The sequence below is a fragment of the Protomyctophum bolini genome (assembly GCF_963924005.1).
Source record: "Protomyctophum bolini genome assembly, chromosome: 7".
NCBI lineage: Eukaryota > Metazoa > Chordata > Actinopteri > Myctophiformes > Myctophidae > Protomyctophum > Protomyctophum bolini.
The window spans coordinates 21,111,059-21,135,523 of NC_137868.1; the positions used below are offsets into that span (position 1 = coordinate 21,111,059).

Sequence of the window (24,465 nt, forward strand, 5' to 3'; positions counted from 1 at the left end):
CCATTTACCATTTGTCGTCGTGTTTGGGCGTTTGTGATTCAAGCCAGGTTGAAGGTAAAGTGCTAGCTATCAGACTGCTGGCACCGACCTTTATTGAAATGTTACACGTAAACAAAAAATCTTTGCCAGGTGTTTCATCCGTATTTCAAAAGGGTGATGACAGCTATACCATCATTGGGCAGTTAGTATAGACATGGTGTCTCAACAGCTGTTCTTCCACGTGGGAGGCAGGCTACCTCCCACTGTGGACATGAGGAAATCCGTTTTGGTATTACTCACTTTCATTACACAACAGAAATGATATTCATCAACACAATAGGACACAAGTCAATGAACTCTCATGGACCATGTATTAAAATGGGAATGAGATCAGTACGGTGGTTATATTTAATTGGATAATACTATAGGCCTACTGTAGCACAATTAAAGATTGTTGGATGTTTTGAAGAAGAGCAACAACAGTGAAGAGCTGTTTGGTACTTGTTTAACAGGTTATTTCCGAACAAGGCTTACAATTTCTTTCAACAGAAGATGAATACAATGTAAAATCCAGAGTGTCACTGACTTGGGTAAAATTCATATTCAGGATTTTGCAGTTAATATTTTGTAGATTATGCTGGTATAAATTCAATTCGTTCTAAAGGCCTATAATACTTTGTTGAAGCTTGCAAGGTTTTCATTTTTATTGTGATCATTCCATCAGAGTTTGGCGGGTTTGTGATTCAAGCCAGGTTGTGGTAAAAGTGATCCATGAGACCGCTATTGGCAATGACCTTTATAGAAACTTCACTTGTAAACAAAACATCTTTGACAGGTTTCATAGCACTCATTTTGGTAATGTTCTCAAGCTTTGAAAAATAAAGCTCACTTCCTACATGTAGTGAATGCCACTGGTACTGTTCCACATAATGTGGGAACAGAGCCAGTGTCATGTAATTCTGTGTATATTTCTCCACTCCTGACCTAGTATAATTACTTGCGCAAGCAGAGCGCGCAAGTAATAGTTTCGCCCGGTCCGTATGCACCGTCCCAGCCAACCCGCCACTTTTGATGCGTATGCAAATAAAACAGAAGATTGTGCCTGATTTGCTGGGACCAGATTACATACAGTACATGACCATATGTCTTACGTCATCATTGAGAGCTAGTCATACATATACTATATATATGTAATTTGTCAAATAAAATAGCAAATTGTGCCTGATTTGCTGGGACCAGAGTACATGGTGTGTATATGTATAACTAGCTCTCAATGATGACGTAAGAAATATGTGGATTAAAGGACCCAATGCCAGAGTGTAATTGGTCTTCGATTGTGACGTAATGACGATATGTTTTATTGTTGGGAGGATTAAAGGTAATGTTCCTGTGTATACATGTATGTAACCTGGTCCCAGCAAATCAGGCACAATTTGCTGTTTTATTTGCATACGCATCAAAAGTGGCGGGTTGGCTGGGACGGTTTTTGGCACAAAGTAACCACAGTATACCGCTAATCAACTTACAAATTACATATATGTATATGTATAACTAGCTCTCAATGATGACGTAAACATAAAATATACCGCTAATCAACTTACAAATTACATACACATACATATACATAGTATATGTATAACTAGCTCTCAATGATGACGTAATAAAGAGGCCATTTATGGCCTACTAGTGTGCAACAAGCAAGTATGCACTCGACAGAGTGCAGTTCTAGTTTATATACATTTTCACCTGCTACTTAAAGTGGGAATGAAAGTGCCATATGTCTGTAACTTATGACTGTGCTCATATGGAAACGTACTGTACACAAATTGGCTATTTAAATCACACAACCTGTGAGCATTGCATTCATTTTTGGCAAGGAGGATTTGGAAAACCGTAAGCAAAACAGCTGATGTCTATGAAAATGTCTAGGAACTGGAAAGACTCCAAAATAATGATACATTCTATCGCCTCATACATTATGTAATACCTTGTATTGCCTAGACTTGCGTGCATATTAGACAGAATGCGTGAGCCGCTGTGGGAACAGACACCATGCAGAACTATCTGTGAGAATGACCATCTTAGCGGCTGGAAACAGTACAGAGGTATTGGTAAAGGGTGACCAACTGTTATATTTAACAGAACAATGCCATTTGGCATACATACAGGAAGCTCTCTACTCTCAGCACTAGACTTATCTCCACTGGCAAAACAATTGAAAACTTTTATACCCAGCTGGAGATAGTGAGCCTGGGCTATACCATTTACAGGGGTGTTTTCAAATGAGAGAGCATGTACCATAAATAAGCATACAATAAATATAAATACATAACCTTACACCATACAAATATCACAAGTCTCTGTGAACTACACAAGTTATATCATAGGCCTAATTCCTTCACACTACAACATAAATAAGCAACCACAACAGCACATCTTAACCCTCCCTGCTATCCTGACAATGTCATGGTCCAGCCCAATCCTTATTGAATCAAACCTCAATAATAAAATTCCACATTATTGCACATCTCAAACATATTGCACCTATAACACACATTGCACTTTCCCATGATGATTACCACACCACAAACAATTCTTGTTGACTGAGTGGCCAGTTCAGCTAACCAGGAAACAACGATGCATTCAACAATAAAATCATCCAATGTCAATCGTTTAACAACTATTGCTATATGCAGGTCAAGCTTTTGCCACCTCATAGCTATCAGTGTTATTTTGCATGGCTGTGTTGTTGAACATATATACACGGCTTAACTTCGGGAAAGTTACACGCCTGACCCACCCAGGTGATGGCAATAATAGACTAGATTTAGAAGACATTTTGATGCTCTTGCTACTGAAATGATCGGTTATTTATATTGAGGAATCCCTTCATTATCTCCACCAGGCCGAAGGCATGGGGAGAGAGTATGTTTTGCACTCCATCAGTGTGTGTGTCTATCCACTATAACAGGCCAATGTGAAAAGGTTGGGATACTGTATATTCCTCAGCCTAGTAGGAAAGACTGAAAGATTTCACGTAAATTGCACGCGGCGTTCATGAGGCTTTTTGTTAAAAACGGGCCAATCCTGCAAACTTTGAAAGCCAATGTTAGCCAATTAGGATGAAATATTAAATATCGGACAGATCCGTCTTGAAAACATGACTAGAGATACTGTGTAACGATTTGCGGGATTTTGGGACAGAATCTGGAGGAGTAATAGCCAAAAATGTTTTTTACAAAAGTCGGCCTCCTGGTGGCGCTACAACAGGCCGTTCTGGAAAATTTGGGGCAGAGGTTCATCGTTGGCATCTAGGGAGTGTGTGCGCAAAATTTGGCATCGACTGGGTTAACAGTGCCTGAGATTAGCTGTACACAGGCAGACGGACGGACACACACACACACACACACACACACACACACACAGACACACACAGACAGACTCACTCACACACACACACACACACACGGACGGAGTGCATAACATACTCTCTCCCCATGCCTTCGGCCTGGTGGAGACAAAAAGGAGAACTAAGCAATTTACTTTAGGTTATACTTCTTAATTACTCATTGAATGCTACACTGAAAGATACACTGTTGCTAGTCTCCATCCTGCTGCATAATATTGTCTTCACAATGCGTGCACCTTTGCCAGCCAAGCGGTCCCTGAGTCTCTCTGTGAGCCAGATGGATGTTTGTTCATTCCTAAGCTTTGTCATCAAACAGCTGGAGGTACATACCAAGCAGACCATGAAGATGCAGCAATGCAGTAAAAACACCATTTCCAGACACTTCCAAACAAGGAACAGTATTGACTGCATGTAAAGAGAGTAGATTAGATGTGTGCAGTGCACTACAAAACAAGAACAACAAACGGAAAAAACGGGGGGAAAAACTCTAATGCACTCCAAAAGTACTCTTAAAGCTTTTATTCTGTATTCTCAGCAACTGCCCCTAGCGATACGCATTGGGTTTGCTAAGAGCTGGAGTGGCCAAAATAATAACCCCCGGAGACCCCCACATGGTAACTCTCATTTCTCTACCGTTTCGGACGTGGGGCGGCTTGCCGGAACCGGGCCGGGACCCTGGCCGTGTTGGTCTGGAACTTCCGGGGACCCCCACACGGAGTTGCACCACTCACTTCACATGGGTGTGATTTTTTATATTTTTAAACTAAGGCAGCGCTTTCTCTCTTTCTTTCTGTTAAAACTAAAACTCAAACCAAAACTCAAACCATATGTCATAGAAATGTTATCCCTTATAGCCTATTTTTAGCTAAGTGTGTCATTCACTTATTCAAAAGATCATTGTAATGCTATTTCGAACTACTGTAGGGACTTTTATTTAGATGCAGCTAGAAATGCAGCCAGAAATAAGCCTCAGATGAGTTATCTGACTACAAGTAAGTGTGCAACTCTGTGCTAACGATTGTGATTGGGACTAGTATACTAACAACATTCAATCTCAACAATGAACCTGGAGCGAGTGTACAATGACCTAATTCACCATGTGTCTGCCTCAGCGTCTCAGTGAGAGAGCACCTGTTGTAGCTAAAGATAGATGCCTGGCATCGTAGAGAGCTCAGGGCAAAGCGGCCTCTCCTAACAGCACAGAGAGGGATGGACGAGTGAGGTTGATTTACAGGTTAGCCTTAACGCTGTTTCTTAATTAGCTACTATCCCCCCTTCACCTGATCTCTAAACTCTCTATCTTTCTCCCCATCCTTCAGATGGATCCAGTGCAGAAAGCTGTCCTGCATCACACACTCGGGGCCCCTCCCTCCACCAAGAGGAAGCACGTCTCATGTAGTGTATGCCAACTGAGGTTTAACTCACAGGTAAGTGAATGAAGACGAGCAAATATGGCGCAAAACACACACTAACATTACATTGTTAAGCGGAAAAGTCATGTCAAGTGTATTTGTATAGCCCTGTAACTTTATTATCTTTTTAAATCTTGTTTTCTTGTTTTTTATTTCATTAGAATTTAGCTCTATTATTGTATGCGAGTGTAGGTCGCAGTTTACTATGAAAACCTGCATTTCAGTCACATTTCAGTTGATCAGTCCGTCAGTCACACCTCGTGACACACTCCATATATGGCAGTCTCCATATATGAAGATCACAACACGGACGATCTGACGATCATCAAACCCTTAGATCTCCATATATGGAGCTGACCTGTTCTGACATTCCATATGTTTTTTTTTGTATGAGCATGGAATTATATGCAAGTTTCACAAAAAAGAAAATACAAAAAAGCTCTTTGTTTTTTATATTTTTCTATCACAACTCCCTTCCCAATCCTCCCCATCCACCCACCATCTTTCCCCACAAAGCCAGACATACAAACAACATATACATGTCATGTATACAGACATAAAACCAATAGATTGAGTGCTTGATCCTGCCCCACCCGTCGATGTCTCCCTTTTGACTGATACCTGTCCATTCAAACTCTAGATGGGCCCGCCCCAAAGTCATTAGAGCAGCTGCGCTAGAGTTCTCAACAGGCCTGAAAATTAAGGCCCAGCCCTACCTGGGCGCTAACTGGGCTGGCCCAAGGCCCCGCCTTGCCTTACTAAATTAGCACACATTTTACGCCCTACCCGACCCGAAAACCTTGATTAAAAAAAAAAGTCCATACTGTACAAGGGCATTTCCAAACCTGTTGTGTTGTCGCTTCTCGCCCTCAGGGCGTCTTATTGGTTATGTGTATATTGTATTGCTATTATTAGTCTTATGTCTTGCAGAACATTCCACTCTAACATTTGGCTGTTTGTATGAGTAAGAGTCTAAGAGACAAGACGCCTGAGGGCAAGAAATGATCTCGCCCTAAAGGGCATCCGCCTGGGTGACAGCAGACTGCTGGACGAGCACTGGCGCTTTGGAATGGGGGATTGGATCAACATTTCCGCCTGCAGGGTGACAGTAGACTGCTGGGCGAGCACTGGTGCTTTGGCATGGAATATATTCTGTACTGGCTATATATGGAGCGTGTCTTGAGTGTACAGGGTTTGATGAGGTCAGATCAACATACAGTATGTTAGAACTCCATATATGGAGATCTAAGGGTGGCAGCGAGGGCAGTGTCTTGAGTGTACAGGGTTTGATGAGGGCCCAGGTAGGGTCGGGCCTTCATTTTCGGGCCTGTTGAGAACTCTAGTTTTCGCCGGGTGCGGCTGCACTAATTACTTTGGGGCAGGCCCGTCTAGAGTTTATGGAATGTCAGAACAGATCAGCTCCATGGAGATCTAAGGGTTTGAGGTGAGATGTAGAGCTGCTGGTCAATATTGATGACATCAGGGCTCTCCATATATGGGTTTAATATTGATGCGTCCACGTAACGGATCAATTTAAGAATCCATATTATGAATATTAATATCCCAACACTTTAATGTCTAGCTCCGTTAGAAGGTCAAATATCAGTTCTCACAGATACGAATGTAATCTGTGGCACACGGGAGAAAAACAATTCTTTATCTAGACACGGCTGGGGGGAGAATTAAAATCAGTGGGACACAGGGCATGAAAATACAAAGGCATAGGGCATATGTAACAATTCACTAGGGCACATGTAAACAAATCTACAAACAAGTCCAAAAATACCTATCATCACATGATGTCATGGGGGCGTGACCACCCCCCTATTTCCGCACGCGTCAAGTATCATGCCAAATTCCAATAGCTACTACTTTGCATAACAACAGCTTTAACTGTAACCTGAGCACACGTTCTCATACACGGTAAGCAACACTTACACGCAGTATGGCTCCAGTAGGCTACTGCTGTTGCACTCGCGTGAATCGCAAACGAGATTAGTACAGAAGAAAAACTATCACCATTAAGGCCCTTAACACCACTGGGTGTGACCAACCAAACAACTGACGGGAAATGCACAATTTCATGGTAAATGCAACCTGTGGTCGCAATAAACCCCTTTCTTGATTCTAGAGACAGTAAATTGAGAGCAGAGAAGCAACAAGTGCTGGAATTGATTATGTGGTCAAAGCATCTGGTCAACTACCAGCACGCCCTGGCAAGTTTGTAGCTTTAATCACGCTTCCATTTGAGGTTACCATGGATACAAAGGTTCTAAGAAAAGGTTGATGATAGCTAGACCATTATTTGGCATTTCAGCGTGTAAAAGGCACAAGTGTCTCAACAGTTTTTCTTCCACTATAGGGAGGTAGGGTACCACCTCCGATTGTGGACATTGGGAATGGGGGGCATGGCATTGATACCAAAACAGCCTGTTTTGGTTATCAATGGCTTTGTTTAATAGAAGCCATGTTCATCAGTATAAAGGGACACGAGTCCGTGGACTCCCATGTGAAACGTCTTAATATAGGAACAAGAGGGACAGCTCTGAAGTTAACATAACATAAGGGAGGGAGTTTCAACCATGGGTGTGTCATGATACTACAGTACTTATATACAGTGCTTTTAAATTCCTTAAAAAAATCCACAGTGTTAATTTAACTCTAACATAGTCAAAATGTTGAGTGTTAAATTAATACTCAGGATTTTGTGTGATGTGATGAGTCTGTGTATTACACATATGTATTTCTATATCCGCTCTGGATCAAGAGCGTCTGCTAAATGCCTAAATTGAAAATTGTATCCCAGGATAATCAGACACTGTTTGTCTTGACTGTCAATGTTGAGGGGGAAAACTTCCCAGTATTTATTTAACTAAAACAAAATTGACTCTTGTGGGTCCATGTTTACACAGATTGTACTGTGAATTCATCACAAGTCAGGCTAGCAATGTAGCATCAAAATGAAACTGGTTTGCTATGCAGAGCAGGGGTTTGGAAATGGCCTTAATTGTGATCAGAATATCAGATCACTATTTACTAATACCAACCAGTGAGGGAGGGATCTGCCTTGTTGTATGCAGTGTACATTAACTGCTGATCTCAGTACATAAGTCATCTGTACAAACAGAGCACATATCTTTCAATTATATATATATATATATAATTATTATTATTATATTTTTGCTAATTTTGGCAAACTGCTGGCCTGATCAGCATCAGATTTATTGTGCACACTTCCAGCAGGACAAGGAAGTAAATCAAAAATATTTCTCAGACATACGCTGTTAGTTCATTTAACCTTCTATAGATATAGCAGGGCTAGATTATGAAATGACTACGCCACGCTCACAAATAGGAGTGAGGAATCCTATACAAACCATTGCATTAACCATAGCATTAACCATATACTATGCTGGACAATGTAACTGACCATGGTAAGGTTCCTCAATTTGGTACGGGTTCAGAATGAACAGAACCAGAGGCTGATTTAACAAAAGTGTCAAGTTTATTCAACATGTAGAAAAGAATACAGAAGGGAAGAGAGGTTAATTATAGCTGCGAAATCATGATCCTAAAAGTGGGACTGAGTCCAAGGGCAGGTGAAGGTTTCAGGGCCTACTGGGTCCTCGAAACTAAACATACACAGCAAATAAACAAATCCGAAAAAAGGATTAAACATTGAGTCATATTAAAAAAAAGAAAAAAAAATCTAAACAATCTAAATACACAAAAGCAAAAGCAAATAAAGCAAATAAAGTAATTTAAGTAGTCACAGCAAATGAAATCAAAACCTTGCAATATTAATTAATGGCCCAGCTAGCTACGCCCAGAGCCAGAGTGTAAGACAGAGTTATGAAAACTCTGTTCACTTTATGGGCCAATGGCTGCTCTTTTACATAGACTTCTATTGAGAATGGGGACAACAAATCAAATAGGAACAAGTCCAGCCCAGCTTTAATGATCTTAAATCCCTTTATTTTAGATTGTTTTGTAGTAATAAACATTACAGAGACTTTAGTTGTTACTGTACAATATTTTAAAACAGTTGGCATGTTGCACACTGCACAGCCACACATGCCTAGAATTTCTCTTATTTGCGCTGTCCTCGTTGAAAACAAATGTATTTCAAACTCCAGCTTGTCCCTAATTTCCAGGCTGCATGAACAGCGCTCGAGCGCTTGGTTTCTGCCCCCTCAATATCGTAACTCTTCTAGTAGATGGCTCTGGCTACGCATACGTCCTCAACACCACTATGGCACACCAACAAACTATTTGGTAAAACCGGCCAGTCTCAAATACAATATGGCACGGTGGGAAAAACAGCGAAAGGTTGTAGATTAGTTTGTCTGTCCTCCTACAATAGATCACATAATACAACTAAATACCAAAACATACCCAGTCAATATACTTGTAACTGCTCCTAAACCATCTTCATCTGGTGCAGAAATAAGACAACGTCCCAACAAACACCAGAGGGAGTGCAACAAACCATGTACAACCCAGATTCGGCTCAAACAAGGGACTAAATTATTTTCGCTCCTATGCCACCAAAATGGCACTCCTTCAAAACCGCTCTCAAAGGGCAGCTACGGATGGCTGCAATTCGAAACTGGCCTCTGTAAAATCTGAATCCCCCTTTCCCCTCACTGTATATGTATCTTTTCCCTTTTTTCTTCCTATATGATGAATTCCTGTTCTGTTCTTTAACTACATAGAAGTGTCCATTTGTATGTCTCTAAATGTTTTGATGAATTGAATGAAATGTGGACCCTGACAAGTGGAATGCTTAATTGGGTCGTCCACTCACAGTTAACAGTCTCTGTATTGAGTTTGTGCTTGAAATGTACTGTAATTCTACAAACTGTTAATAAATATTTCAATCAATCAATCAAAGAGGGCTTTTTATTTATCCCAAGCGACAACGTGAAAAACTGCAACAAAAAACATAACAATATCCTTTTAAACACAATGAAATATGAATGTCCTTGTCAGTCAATCATGATGTCCGTATTATATAAACAACACAATGAAATGTACACAAACAATTAAACACAAACAAATACACGATACTGGCAATATAACTTTTACAGACACGAAACAAAACAACTGGGAACATACCGTATGCGCCTTCTGCACAGACTTTTAGGAGTTCAGTTAAGTTCTTGTTTATATTATTTTCTTTCTTATCTTTTGTGGAGACTCTCTGACATGAAAGAGCTCCTCTCTTCACCTCTGCTCTGTTTGTTCTGCCCAAAAATGCCCAAAACCCAACAGGTGATTGAAATGAGGTGATTAGAGCAGGTGAGCCTAATTCAACCTGCCCATGAACCAGACAAGCAGACCACAAATACAGAGCACAGTAGATGGCACTATCTCACCATATGTACCCAAATAAACATACATAATGTTCACATAATTATTATACATTTTCAGAAAGGTAAGCAATAAAATAGAATATTACAAAATACCCATTGCTGGGACAGCTACAATACCGAATACCCACTGAATACCCAGCCTTGAGTATATTGACTGGGTATGTTTTGGTATTTTGTTGTATTTTAGCCATTTTGCTATATTTTGTATAATCTAATGAATTTGGGTTAACCCAGGAAAGTACCTAGAAGCTCTGAAATACAGAAGGTAAATTAGGCTAACAGTTGTCTAACATTGTCCCCATGTCAAAAATTCTCTTAAAACCCATTCCCTAACGGTACCCTGACTCCGGCAGTGTCCCAGCTCCCCCTCACAAAACATCACACCTGCCGAACTCTGTAAATGGAATATAAAATGCCCCTAATTAAAATATATCCCCATATAATAAAAATGAATAATCAATGCATCAATATTGGTTTTCTTACCAAAAAGTACTAGGCTGTACACCTCATGCCTCCAGATCCCAAACAAACACTCAAACCAGGCTTCTGGCCAAACATTAGGCCTCAAACCTGGTCACCCCTTTTATGCACTATCCTTAAAGGGACAGTGCTACATATTGTAAAAAAATTCTCACACTTGCTTTGCCAAAGTGATTTTACTGTATGGGTCCCATAGTAAAGGTGCTTTGAAAACAACTGAATTCAGTTGGGAGAGCTGGCCGGGCTGATGTGCAAATACTATGAGTAAATTTAAACCCCACAAGGGCACGGAATGCAACCTGGTAACCCTGAAGTGATCTAACTGGGGACACACTCATCATGGTACGCACCTTGCTATAAAGTGAACAGTGAACCAAAACACACAGGATTTGTATCGCAGAAGCGATTGATGCACAGTTAGAACAGTCAGTGTACTAACAATGTCCTGGTGGGTGGGCTGCAATTCCCAAAAAGTTAGTGTCCCACCCATATTATTATGCAATGAACCCACCCACAAAACAGCCCTGAAACAACTCTGATTGGTAACCACTTAGAAAGGGTTCCCACCCACTCATACCACACTGACTATCACAGTTTAAGAAATAGCAGCGCAAAGCATTTGTATTCACCTGTCTGGCTGTATGGACTTACTCACCGGAACAATGGTGGTCAACAAGTACTTAAAATACCTGCTTTTCACCTTCAACTTGTTGTTCTTTCTTGGTGGAACCATAATGCTTGGTTTACATATCAGGTGCAACCCTGCAGATTACCACAGCACTAAGCAACTTAACCCAGGAGTAAATCTCTTGATTTTTGTTGGAGCTATCACTCTGGGGTTTGGCTTGCTGGGTTGCTATGGAGCCCTCACGGAGAGCCGCTGTCTGCTGTCCACCTTTTTCCTGGGTCTGCTGATAATGTTCCTCATGCTGGTGGCAGTAGGAGCTCTGGGCTGGATATCAAGAAGTGAAGCGGCGCAGAACCTGGTGCAGGACGGCATGAAGAACCTTGTTCCTCTGAGTGAGCAAAACATGGACGTTCAGCAGTCATTCCAGAGGGTGGAGAGGGCTACCAAATGCTGTGGGTTTTTCAAAGGACATTTGGATTGGGGTAACAGCTCAACAGTGGTGCCCAAATCTTGCAACTGCATTGACACCTCTAGGCAATGCACAGTGCTGGATGGGCGTGAGATCTACTCAACGCCCTGCATGAAGTATGTTATGACCTGGCTGGATAGGGTGTCAGACTCCCTAAAGGACACTGCCTTTGGCTTTGCCATCCTGATGTTCCTGGGCATGGTTGTTTCCAAGATCATGATATGTCATATAAGGCCATCTAATGACCTTGATGGCATATGCTTTAGAATCTAAAGCTATATGTCATCATGTTTTTAAATATAACATCTGTCTGTCTGTCTGTCTGTCTGTCTGTCTGTCTGTCTGTCTGTCTGTCTGTCTGTCTGTCTGTCTGTCTGTCTGTATTTTATATTCTCCTCCGTATTCTGCACACTCCCCATTGCTGCTACATGTCTTTATTTACCTGTACTATTGCCAACTTTAAGTGTTTTTTTATTATTACATCCAGAATGGATGATCATTATTATTATTATTATTATTATTATTATTATTATTATTATTATTATTATATTGTTGTTACATTGTAAAAGTTGTTACTCTGCAGGGCATACCATACTAACATTGCACTGCTCGAAGCTGTATATTGAATCTTGGATATTTATTAGCAGTGCAATATATTTGTTTGTATATTTTATTTTGTCAAATAAAATCTTTAAAACCTCTTATTTCATTAGTAATCTTGAATTTGAAAACCAAGTAGCTACATTTTAATTTGCACATGAAACAAGATCATGTGCTTAACGGAAGGGCTTTTAGTTTTTTTTTGTTCTTGCTTAATGTAAATCGCTCTGGATTAAGAGCGTCTGCTAAAATTACCCAGGGAAGTGGACTAAGCCAAGGACTTGTTTATAGCCACACCCTGCTCATAGAACATTTCATGGTAGGGGTTCAATGCCTTGCTCAAGGGCACTTCAGCGGTGGTAATTTTAGCGTGCCGGTTCGGGGATGCGAACTGGCGACCTTCCGGTATCAAGACCGCTCCGCAAACCGTTCGGCCACCGCTGCCCGCTGCCTAAATTGTAATTGTAAATTGTAGGTGCTTTAACCTTGGGGAGGCACCAAAAGGGGAGAAAGTGAGACTCAACCTTTAGAAGCAAAGGTTGCTGAAGGAGCCCAAAAACTGTGAAATACGCCACGGAAGAGTAAAATTCCCCTGCTGCTGGGAGGGGCCCATCCCCGTGCTGCTGGGAGGGGCCCATCGCTGACAAAAGGTTCCTGGGGGGAACCAAATGGGCTCGTAGCACCGAGCACCGCGTAGGGTTAATCCGCCACTGCATGTGTTTCATCTGTATTTTAAAAGTCCAATCAACATTTGTTTTCTTCCCATATAATCAGAATTGATTTACCTTACCTTTATTATTCATATTACTAGCTGTCTCATTCTTTGTTATATAAGTAGCCAATTATTTTTACCACTTAATCTTTGTCGTTTTGCCAATTCCTCTGCACACATTTCAGTGTTGCCACTGCTTTTGTACCCTACTAGCTACTACCTAACTAGTTGTACCTACTACCTAACATGCTAGTGAGGAACCCCCACTGGGAGGATGTCCTCCTCCAGTTCAACATTCCCTGCTGACAGGCGCCGCCCCAGCGTATGTACAGTGACTAAGATCACCCTTCCCGCCCGACTGCACCTCCCCCAAACATGGCCAATTGTGTGTTTTGATTCTCAGCCAAACCGGATGGCCCGCAGTGGATTAGATCATGGGTGATCATGCCAGTCTTGGAAAACGGCTGTGTGTGTGTGTGTGTGTGTGTGTGTGTGTGTGTGTGTGTGTGTGTGTGTGTGTGTGTGTGTGTGTGTGTGTGTGTGTGTGTGTGTGTGTGTGTGTGTGTGTGTGTGTGTGTGTGTGTGTGTGTGTGTGTGTGTGTGTGTGTGTGTGTGTGTGTGTGTGTGTGTGTGTGTGTGTGTGTGTGTGTGTAAACCTATCCTATCTGGTGGTGCACAAAATGATTTTATATAGGGTTTCCCGTATGCCATGATTGACAAGCGAATATTTGTGAACAGATATCTATTACTATCATAACAAAATGCCAAATTTAGAGTTCCCAGACACTAAATTAATTGTAAATGTAATGAGATATAAGCAATTGTGCTGAGCATGACTGGAGTTTGTTTATGGTCCCAGGCCATATTCCCCACACCATTACAGTTCACAGCAAGGGTTAAAATGTAGAACATTTCATGTGGTCTGGCATAATTTTAGTTATTTTTTATGTAGCCTACTTGTGAGACGTTGTTGTAAATATAGCCAAAAGGGTGACTGCGCATTTGTTTTCAGTGTCATGACATTGCTGGAAGGACTATAGGCTCTCGTTTTACATGCAATTTACCTCAACTGTAGTCTTCAACATTTTTCAGGCCAAGAACCTCTTAGCAGAGAGATAGATGAAGCAGGGACCTCCACTACACATATTATATATTCATATTAAACTTTCCCTATTGATTTCAGAGATAGCACTGACAGCACTCAGTTTCATGTAATGTTTTTTGTTCATGTGCATTTTCAGATATCCAACACCTTAAACCCCCAGTGCTGGGTCTGCTCTTTATTTCCTCTATCGTCTACACACCACACGTTGTGAGCTTGTAGATATGCTATTTTCATTGAATGTTACTCCAGTTTAGGGATATTCCGTTTGGTGCCTGAAAAAGGAAGAAAAAAGGAAATCGTCATTCCGGCCAATCACTTTTGGGGTCTTCACTTTTCTTCTCTCACTTTTATCTTCAACATGTACTTTTCTCAGCCAATCAAATCATCGCTATATGGGATGCTCAGCCAATCAAATCATCGCTATGGGATGCTCAGCCATTCAAATCATCGCTATGGAGTACACAAGCAAAGCTGGGCATAGGAGTCCTGGACCCCCATGCTGTTTGTTAGGGCCTCATTGAGGTATACTACATGACTGATGGTCATATTTAGTATTTACTGCTCCAAGGAACAAAATAACAGCGTTGCCAAGTCTGCTTATTATAAGCGACTTCAGGCTTGTTTTCCTGTAAAGTTGATTGTGAATATTGGAAGTTGCGGGTTTAGGTGCTTAAATTTAATATACAGTATAGTATAGCATTTTAGAATGAAGCCACTTTGAATTATATAATGTGACTCACCTTTTACATGAGCTGATACTGATTTGTGTCTGGAATATCTGGAACAATCATCAGTGATTATTAGATTAATGAATATATTGCTAAATGGTAGGGTGAAGGGTTAGGTGAGACTATACTGTACATAGCACATGCTGCTACTATAAGTGGTGTCATTGGAAAGCATGTTGTCTACCCGTATGACACGTGTTCAGACAATGGATTCTTCTCACGAGGAAAAAGGGAAGTAAGAACTGCACTTTGTGTAACAATTGTGGAGAACACTAAATAGAATGGTCTCTTTGTCTCAGTGGTCTTTAGAGAAAGCCCCACTATACTACCGACCATAATTGCAGTTGCTTATGAATGTCTGCTGGGGATGTGTGGCTGGCACGTTTATTTATCCCCCTTGATACCTTCCTTCATGCCATGGGCAAATTCCACATGGGGAACAACAAGGACAACGAAAACTCTTTGCATATGTCCCAGATTCAGTGGGCCTGGATAAATGTGTTCTGAAGGTGAGCCTTGGTGGCAATACGTGTTCAGACGTTAAAAATCCCAGCCATTTAATAAATGAAGAATCATGGGTCACAGAGAGATTTTATCACAGGGACCTTATTATTGTTGATGGGACATTAAATAGTTGACATTCAAGAACCACATCCAAGGATTACTGGGTATTGCTTCTAATTGTGATGAGTGCTGGCTTGATAATAAACCCATATAAGGTTATGCAAGTTTTCAACATTATTGCAGAAGTGCAATGCCTATTTGCTGTCAAACTGTTGTTTAGTCTGTTACTCTGTTTAATGACTCACTGGTTTTCATTTAGTTTTCAGTTTCGATTTTGGTGCAAGCATAGTTGGTTCCTGTTTCAAACTGCAGCGTGTTGTTTTCTTCCTACAGAGTCAGGCCCTGTCCCACTACAAGGGAACCAAACACGCCAAGAAGATAAAAGCTCTGGATGCACCAAAAAGCAAGCTCAAAGGTTCAGTTGTCACCATGGAAACCAACAACCAGGAGCTGTCCAAGAGCATAAACACTTCACAGATCCACAATGGCACAGATAGGAAAGGTTGGTGTTTGGTCAAGCATCATTTGTCACTGACATTTAGTCTCTTCATTTCAGTGGGGGACATAGAAACTAAGGTACAAATACATAAACTAAATCAAAGGTGCAGATTATTTAGACTTGACTGTGCGTGTCCATGATAAAACCTCCCAAATCCATGACTGTGGCCAAGAAGCCTTCATTTCCTTCACTGGAGTAGTCCTTAGACCACCTGTAATTAAGTCATAAAACTGGACCATTAGACCGTTCGTTCAGACTCTTGAGTATCCAATACATTTCTAAAATAAATTGGAAACATATTGTGTTGTTGTCCTCTGGGATTAAGTCTAAAGTTTGAATGCCTTTTACCCATGGTGTCTACTTTTCCAGAATTCCACATGTAATTGCGTTTAAACTAAAAGCACATTTCTGGAACTCACACTCAACATCTCAAGATACACAACATAGTGTATAATGGCTTTGTGTCCAACCATTTAACTACCACTTTTAAAGCTTAAATTACAAAATAATAATATTGTCCACCAGGATTTGTACAAAACACAGACAAATGTCTATTCATTATTACTGACAATGCTTAACAAAAAGGAAAAAAAGAGGAGAAAAAAAGGAATAGAGAGTAAAAGCATAACAAAACAAAACAGCACATTGAGCCTTGGAGTCTAGCTACAGTAAGTGGGAGAGGCGTTTTGTCACAAGTGGCATTGGGTAATGAATATTAATGTGCTCAGATGTCAGAAGAATTAATTGGCAAGGCGGGTAAACGCTGCATTATCTGAAAGGCTGAAGTATTTGACGCTCTATCAGTGCCAGATAACTCCCACTAATGAAAAGGCAAGGTCATGGAAGAGTAATGACCATACATAGAGTAGGCTGCAACAACAGGAAAGGTGGACTTTGTTTGCTTTTGCAGAGTGGGCACTCAGTGGCGATGTTTTGGTCTCAAATGTGACAAAAAGCAATTACATTCTCAGGCTCCTGCTGTGTTCAGAGAGTGGGAGGAATGAATTGTTTATGCTTCCAGAAGAAAAATATACGGTAGAAGGTGTAGATTTCAGAGTACTTGTATATCAAAGAAGGGATTTGCACAGTATATAATCTATTTTTAGGAAAAGAGAAATACCTATAATCACTGATCAGTCTTTTATTTTTACTTCCTAAAAAAAAGAAAATTATTTAACTAATACCGGTAATTATTATATAATTATTATATAATAAGTCATCATATGATGAATTCCTGTTTTTCACAGAAGTGTATATTACGTCTTTAAATATTTTGATGAATTGAAAATGGAGGACCCTGATGTAAACAAGTCTTTTCAAGTGGTTTTCATGGTTTCGTGCTCAGTTTTTCGTAGCAGTTTTTGTGCTTTCGTTTGAAATGTATTCATTCTACATACAATTTTAAATCAATCACTCAATCAATCAATCAAACAACAACAAAGTATGAATCGGGTTTAGGAGTGGAATGCTGCTACGTATCACAAGAGGAATGTGAACGGGGAAGAACCAGTGCCTACAGTATGTGAATAGTGTGTAGGGTGAGGTGGATCATGTTAGAAGACATGTGTCATTTGTGTTTTTCCTCCCTGAGAGCTTGTGCTGTGTCTATGTACATGCTGGCCATACAGTAAGATATTATAGATTAGCATGATGACTCAGCCTGCCTGTCAACTGTGTGTGTGTGTGTGTGTGTGTGTGTGTGTGTGTGTGTGTGTGTGTGTGTGTGTGTGTGTGTGTGTGTGCGTGTGCGTGTGCGCTCGTGCGTGTTTACTCACTAGTGCCAGGAAGAGAGAGAAAAAGAGACAGAGAGCAGATAATAGATGGGCAGAGATAGGAGAGACAACTGAAATGAAATTGAGAGGGAGCGATAGAAGGTAAAGGACACAGAGATAAAGAGGGAGACAGAGAATAAGACGGAGCGACAGAGACAGGCAGATATGAGAAACAGAGTGGGACGGAGAGATAGAAAGAAATGGAGAGGCGAGGCAGACAGACAGACAGACACTGGGACAGATAAAGATGGGTGCAGAGCAACAGAGAGGGAGAGAGAGAGAGGGGGGGAGGGAGAGAAAGAGAGGGAGAGAGAGAGGGGTGCCCACACAGCCCGCCATCTCTCAGTTCCAGTCCACTGCCTGAGGAAATGTAGCCTGATATTAGCTATTAAAGAGCAGATTGTCAGGGGAGCCATGCCAGCGCTGACAGCAGCTGTACGTTGTTGTAGCAGTCTGCAGGCTGCATGGAGGCAGGGGGCTCGCACAGGCTTGTTCAGCCATCAGCAACACCACAGTCCCTCTCCTCACTGAAACTCTCCTCGCGCGAGCGGCGCGAAAAGACATCCCCGCACACATTTTTGTGCCTCAGCCCTGAATGCACTGAGCTGGAAAAATCCCTTACAGAACACACATCAGAGACAGGAACAAATCCGATGAGTTGGTGATTAGACCAGCTCCTCACCTGTGCAGAGCTGCAAATGTCCTGGTTTGTGGGCGAGTGTGTGCGTGCACACGAATGTGTTTGCTTGTGTGTGTATGTGGTTGTGAGTGTGTGTGTGTGTGTGTCTGTGTGTGCTTGTGTGTGTCTGTGGGAGGGGGTCATAGGTGTTGAATGGAATTTGTTAGAACTCAAGAGCCTTGAGGGATTGATGTCCTTTAATTTGTGGCAGAATATAATAGGATGCAATCATTTTAATTAAAGAGCTTAATCCAGCAACATTGAAAAAGGTAATCAGATCTTCAGGGAGCTTTCGTGATTGCTTGAAAGACTAAACGGAGTGGAAGGATTTCCGAGCGATATTCCCGCTCCATCGCTGATGCTTGAATCTCTTGGGGAGAGGTTTACACAGGCGAGGGACAGGCAGCTGTCCAAGAGGTTTGCTGTATCGGTCATGTTCTTTTGTTTTCTTTCTTTGTCATGCCACCACACCTACCCTCTCTCCCTCAGTCTTGGTCTCTCTGTTATTTACAGTAGCACACCGGTGTCAGGCACCAAATATAGCAGATCTATAAGCTTATCTAGTATTTTTGGTGCGCAACCAATTGTCTGTTTGCTTTACTTTGTCTTATTACCTCCTCTCGTTTGACTTCATCTCCTCTGTTTCCGCTCACCCTCTCATGTCGCACTGCCTCCCCCGTTCTCCACTGCATATCTCTCTCTCTCTCTATCTCTCTCCTTGGCCTGTCATTTCTCTTTTGTCTCTCCCACTGTTGTGTTTTCTCTTCAATGCTTGTTCATCAATTTCTCTTTCATTGAACGTTTCTCTTTTCATATTTTCCATTCATTCCTTTATCTCTTTTTCTCTGTCCCTCTCCTCCATACTCCCTTTAGTTCTTTTCATTCCTCTCTCTTCCCTCCTCATCTCCCACATTGCTGTCTGCTCCCACCACACCACCTTTAGATTGATCACAGTCATTACCTCCATTAATGAGCTGGGATAGAGTTCTTAACTGGGCCTCCCAGAGCCAGTTAGGCCACAGTGAGTGAGGATATGGATTACTGGAGGCTTCCCAGCATGGAGGGCGTCCTCGGCCAGCCAAAGTACACTTTAATCACCTGCCCTTCCAACGGCAAATGGCTCTTTAATGGCATTATGGGAGATGGGTGCACTGCGACACAAGGGCAGATACATGCATGGGTTAACACGGTGACCTTATGACACAAGTCTTGAAATTAAAAAGCTAGCTCCCCCCCCCGTTACATTTTCTCCTCAGCTCATATCTTCCTCTGGGGCGTGTCAGTTGTACTGTATATTGACTGATGAAGATTAGTTACGTCTTTGTTAATCACATTTTGCAGCCCTGTCTCAGGCCTGTCATTTTCAAAAAATAATACTGTATATAAAATGTAAAAAAGAAGAAAGAAAATAGCAGAAATAGCAGATGTGCAAGCTCACACGTATCGCATAGAGACACTATTTTTAATATGTGTTGTGTGACAAAGTACATAGGGCTTGGGTGTGGCACTGAACCTTAATCTACGTACTGTATCACCGTTTGCTTGTAATTCATTCTACTGCAGGCATTGTAAGTCGGAGTTAAACGCTTGCAATTTCATGTAAATGTATCTAAGTGAAAGATATCGCTCACATACTGTAGTTGGGAAAGAACAACACTGTGTCCATGTACACAGTGAAACACATTGTCATGTACAGTTTAAAGATAAAATGGCCACGGACAGGGACTCAAGTGATTTTCTTGCACTATTCTGGAATCAGAGGAGGACAGGGCGGATGGTGCTGCTGAAATCCTGCCCATAGAAGCCGGTGTGACCGTCAAGTCTCTGTTGAGATGAGATGGCTGTGATCAAGTCTTTGAATTGTGTAGTGATTTCAGGTTGTTTTGATGCCTGCATGGTCCACAGCAGCAGGCTGGGAGTACTGTAGGTGGCTGGTAATTGCAGGGAGCTAAGAGGTCACCGCTGCTGCTTTGCTCCTGGCATAAGCATTATTCATCACAAGCGACAAGGTGGGCCACATCATAAATAGGCTACCAATTAATTGTTCGCTCATGCACATGGTACATAGCTTGAGTTTGACATGACAGGGCAACGTGCTGTATAGTCACAAAAAAGTTCCAATTATGTTGCTTATGTTGCTTTATGTTTATTATAATTATAACACACAGTACAAGGCTCTGCAGGAGTTTAGCCGAATTTGGTCTGTGTGGGAGTCTCTCTCTCTCTCTGTGTGTGTGTGTGTGTGTGTGTGTGTGTGTGTGTGTGTGTGTGTGTGTGTGTGTGTGTGTGTGTGTGTGTGTGTGTGTGCGTGCGTGCGTGTGTGTGTGTGTGTGTGTGTGTGTGTGTGTGTGTGTGTGTGTGCGCGTGCGTGCGTGTGTGCGTGCGTGCGTATGTGTGTGTGTGCGTGCGTTCATGCATGTCCAAAACCACCTCCCAAACCAGTATCCTAGTGTGTCAGTATCCTGGTCAGTATCATGGTGTCAGTACCTGGTCAGTATCATGGTGTCAGTATTCTGGTCAGCATTCTGGTGTCAGTACCTGGTCAGTATCATGGTGTCAGTATCCTGGTCAGTATCATGGTGTCAGCGCAGTACAGTCGTAGTGCTGTTTAGTATTGTCCATTCAGTCTCATGCCATAGTTCTTGTCTAGCTTTGATGATATCAAGGTCACTCAGGCACACAAAGATAAACATCTGGGCTGCCTGCCAAACACTCTGCTTGCATGATCAATTATTCTCAGGAATTCTGATGTAGGCAATTAATTTAATATTTGGCAATCAATTATAAATCTATGAAGGACAATGACTAATCAGCATCCGTTTTTATAAAATGTATTTTCAAAAATACGTATTTGTATCTCAAATACATTTATCTGATCAGTATTTCGTATTGTTTGTATTTTTGGTGTATTTTCGCCCATCTCTGCTCGTGTCCAATCCGGTGCACTGTCTGCTTCATACTAAACAACTAAAACCCCTCACAAAATGTTCAGAAACGTAACTTCGGTCGATTATTTCTCCCTTTCAATACCAATTGGTATTGTATTTTATATAATTTTATCGAATTATGAATGGACCCCAGGAAGACGTCATTTAACGTAGTAAATGGAGCAAGTGTGCAAAACAGGTTGAATCCTTGGCTTAATGGCCGCCTGCAGATGAAATCTGTCACTGATCGGTGAAGTGGTTAACCACGGACAGGTACTGATTGGACGGACAGACCATACATTTGGGGGACGGGACATACATACACTACATACAGATGTGGCTGAACATAAAAATTTATTCCTACATACTGTATATTTCTATCATGTTTCATAACATAACACCCTTACCTAGCCTTCTTGTCAGTACAACATAACGGTACAGCATAGTTTCTATTGGTCTGACAGTGTTAGCTCTGACACCTGCTGGGACAATATGAGCCATCCATAATGGCTCGCAAAGAATAGCATGACATAATTCACTATTGATTTGTTCTCTTGGTTGGCTGATCTTCATTTCACGTCATTGGAGTATGGAGAGCTGAGAGGTGCTGGCATCGATCAACAGGTGCTGCCAAGACCAAATATTTTTTTGTTAAATGAGCGTGCAGTCCAGTGTATTGTGCTCTGCACTGTGACATGTGGTATTCTTTTGGGATCAAAGTTCATTGATGTATGACTGACTTTAATCCCAACATTTAAGACACTTGTGTAACACAATAAGGTTTTCCATAGCAGATTTGCCCTCAGTGGCGAAGCACTTTCTGATAATAAATGGAATATTGGATCATATTACAGTGTCTGTTTATCTTGATAACCTGTACTGTATGTAAATTGCATTTTAGTTTCGCTGTCATAATTCCCATACATCACATAGGCATTTAATCGATTAGCTAAGAGGTCCCCAGAATACCTAACTAAGAAGTTCCAATTGCATTCAGAATAGGTGAAAAAGTGATGCAGAGCATTCCAATTCCTATGTACCATAGCACAACAATAACCATAGCATAACAATAACCACATTATATATACAGTCTATAATTAGTTGACCAAGTCCCCACACTAGGCGACCGAAAATATCCGACCTACATTGCAATGTGACACATTGTGAGCTTACAGCATATCTAGTGTTCATGTGGTTAACACATATTTCCAGTACATTTCAAGGTTAGCCACATTGCTCAGACTGTTTACACAGCTTTTGCCAAGTGCATAATGAAACCTTGAAGCATATAGGATTGATTCCATGTTGTGTTTCCCCTGACAGATGCAGCACCCCTACAGTTAACCCCTGTGCTCAGACTGGCCAAACCTCTGGTGTCACTGGGTCTCCCTGTCACCCCTACGCTGCCATCCCTGCCAACGGCATCTCCAAACAGCACCGCCACATCTCCAGCCATGGAGTCTACCTCAGCCGTGGGAGGGGAGGACGAGGGATCAAAGCCTGGCTCGCCTTCAGACCAAGGTTATTATAGTTTTGCATTTTGTCATTAGTATTTATTTTTTAAAGGTAAGAGTTTTAGTTTAGTTGTAGTTTTTCATTGTAATATGGGGTTATCAGGGGTGAGATTCAACGAGCTCAGAAAAAAATCTGTTATTTTCACTATTTGTAAAGAAAAGAATATTGGAAGATATTAGTTTATTTTGTAAAAAAAAAAAAGGAAAGGAAACACAATTCAGTTAGTTATCTTTTATTTGTCGGTTTTTTGTGTGTGTTTTATTTGTATTTAATTTAACTCAATTCTGGTTTAGTTTCGTTTTCTTTGTTAATTTTAGTTAACTGTAATAACCTTGCTTCAGAGCCAGATACGGAGCCAGAGGCCAACGGTGAAGCAGAGGCGGACAACGAGACAGAAGAGGAGAAGGCTCGACGTCTTCTATACTGCTCGCTCTGTAAAGTGGCTGTTAACTCTGCATCCCAGCTGGAGGCTCACAACAGCGGTGAGAGACACGTCCTGACATTTCTGCTGTGTCCCTGCGGCTTGTGAGCCAAGTCACTTACCCTTTAATGGGTTTTTGCAGGGGAGTTTCTTCTTGGCTGTAAAGAGCATTTCCAATGAAGAGTTGTTTATCAATTGATTTTGAGTTTCTCTACTCTCTGCAACTGTGCCCATGTTTGTTTTACAATTTATTATTACAAAAGGATTAATTAACTGAGGATATTATTGATTGTTGCAGAGCTGTCTGAGGACAAAACGATTCCGTGTTGAAAAAATAGCTCACAGCTTGTGTTAAATAAATATTTGTATACTTTTTACACACTTGAAACATTCTTCATTTCTCATTACTGCTGGAACCCTGTCTTTGCTCATGAGTGCAGTGAAGGCTAAACTAAACTGTAATTTCTGCCGTGTGTCTCTAAAGGAGGCTAGCCGTCTATAAGATTGTCTGTCTGGACCGTTCAGTGGGCATTATGGAACCATACCCAACTTTTGAGATGACTGATTACATCCATAATAAACTAGGAATGAATGATATGACCAACTAGGAAACACTGGGAATAAGCACAATATCAAGCATGTGATCCAATAATGAGGTTAAAAACCTTTTTGTGAAATAAATAAAGTCTGCACACTGGCTCTCGGCTCCACTTTTTTATTGCTGCTTTCTAAACAGCCGAAAGCCAGCATGTAGACTTTATCTATTTCACTGTTGATCTGCAGTTTGTCCAGTACCTGCGTTTTGTTCCTTTTGGTTTTCTTATCATAAAATGTGGCTTCCGCATCACTATTTTATTTGTATTTATTGTGTAGGTACGAAGCACAAAACAATGCTGGAGGCCAGGAGTGGCGTGGGCGCAATCAAATCCTTCCCTAGGCCAGGGGTCAAGAGCAAATTAACCCCACCCGTCAAATCAACAACAGGCCTGCAGAACAAAACATTCCACTGTGAGATCTGTGATGTCCATGTCAACTCAGAGACCCAACTCAAACAGGTGTGTCAACTTCAACTCCAACTTCAAGTTTACGGGTTTAAAATCGGTGACATTCTTTTGAGAACGGTGCCGTTCTCATAGCAGGTGGTGAATGATGCAGCTAGTCAGGATGTTCTCTCATGGTGTTGTTGTGTAG

General features: G+C 41.4%; 2 protein-coding genes across 4 annotated transcripts in view; both read left to right on the forward strand.

Annotated features, from left to right (window-relative positions):
* Positions 1-24,465, forward strand: part of znf385d (zinc finger protein 385D) — a 51,051-nt gene that overhangs the window by 21,723 nt on the left and 4,863 nt on the right. For 2 of the 3 annotated variants that reach the window (XM_080767723.1, XM_080767725.1), the window contains 5 exons: positions 4,708-4,815; positions 15,795-15,963; positions 22,662-22,859; positions 23,195-23,335; positions 24,148-24,329. In XM_080767723.1, the coding sequence (XP_080623849.1) occupies positions 4,708-4,815; positions 15,795-15,963; positions 22,662-22,859; positions 23,195-23,335; positions 24,148-24,329 (798 nt within the window). The remainder of the gene's footprint in view (positions 1-4,707; positions 4,816-15,794; positions 15,964-22,661; positions 22,860-23,194; positions 23,336-24,147; positions 24,330-24,465) is intronic. The other variant, XM_080767724.1, reaches the window with a different exon arrangement.
* Positions 11,318-12,025, forward strand: LOC308317901 (tetraspanin-8-like; the record flags this gene model as incomplete). Its single annotated transcript, XM_080767249.1, has 1 exon — positions 11,318-12,025. The coding sequence occupies one exon, from the start codon at positions 11,318-11,320 to the stop codon at positions 12,023-12,025; it is 708 nt and encodes a 235-aa protein (XP_080623375.1).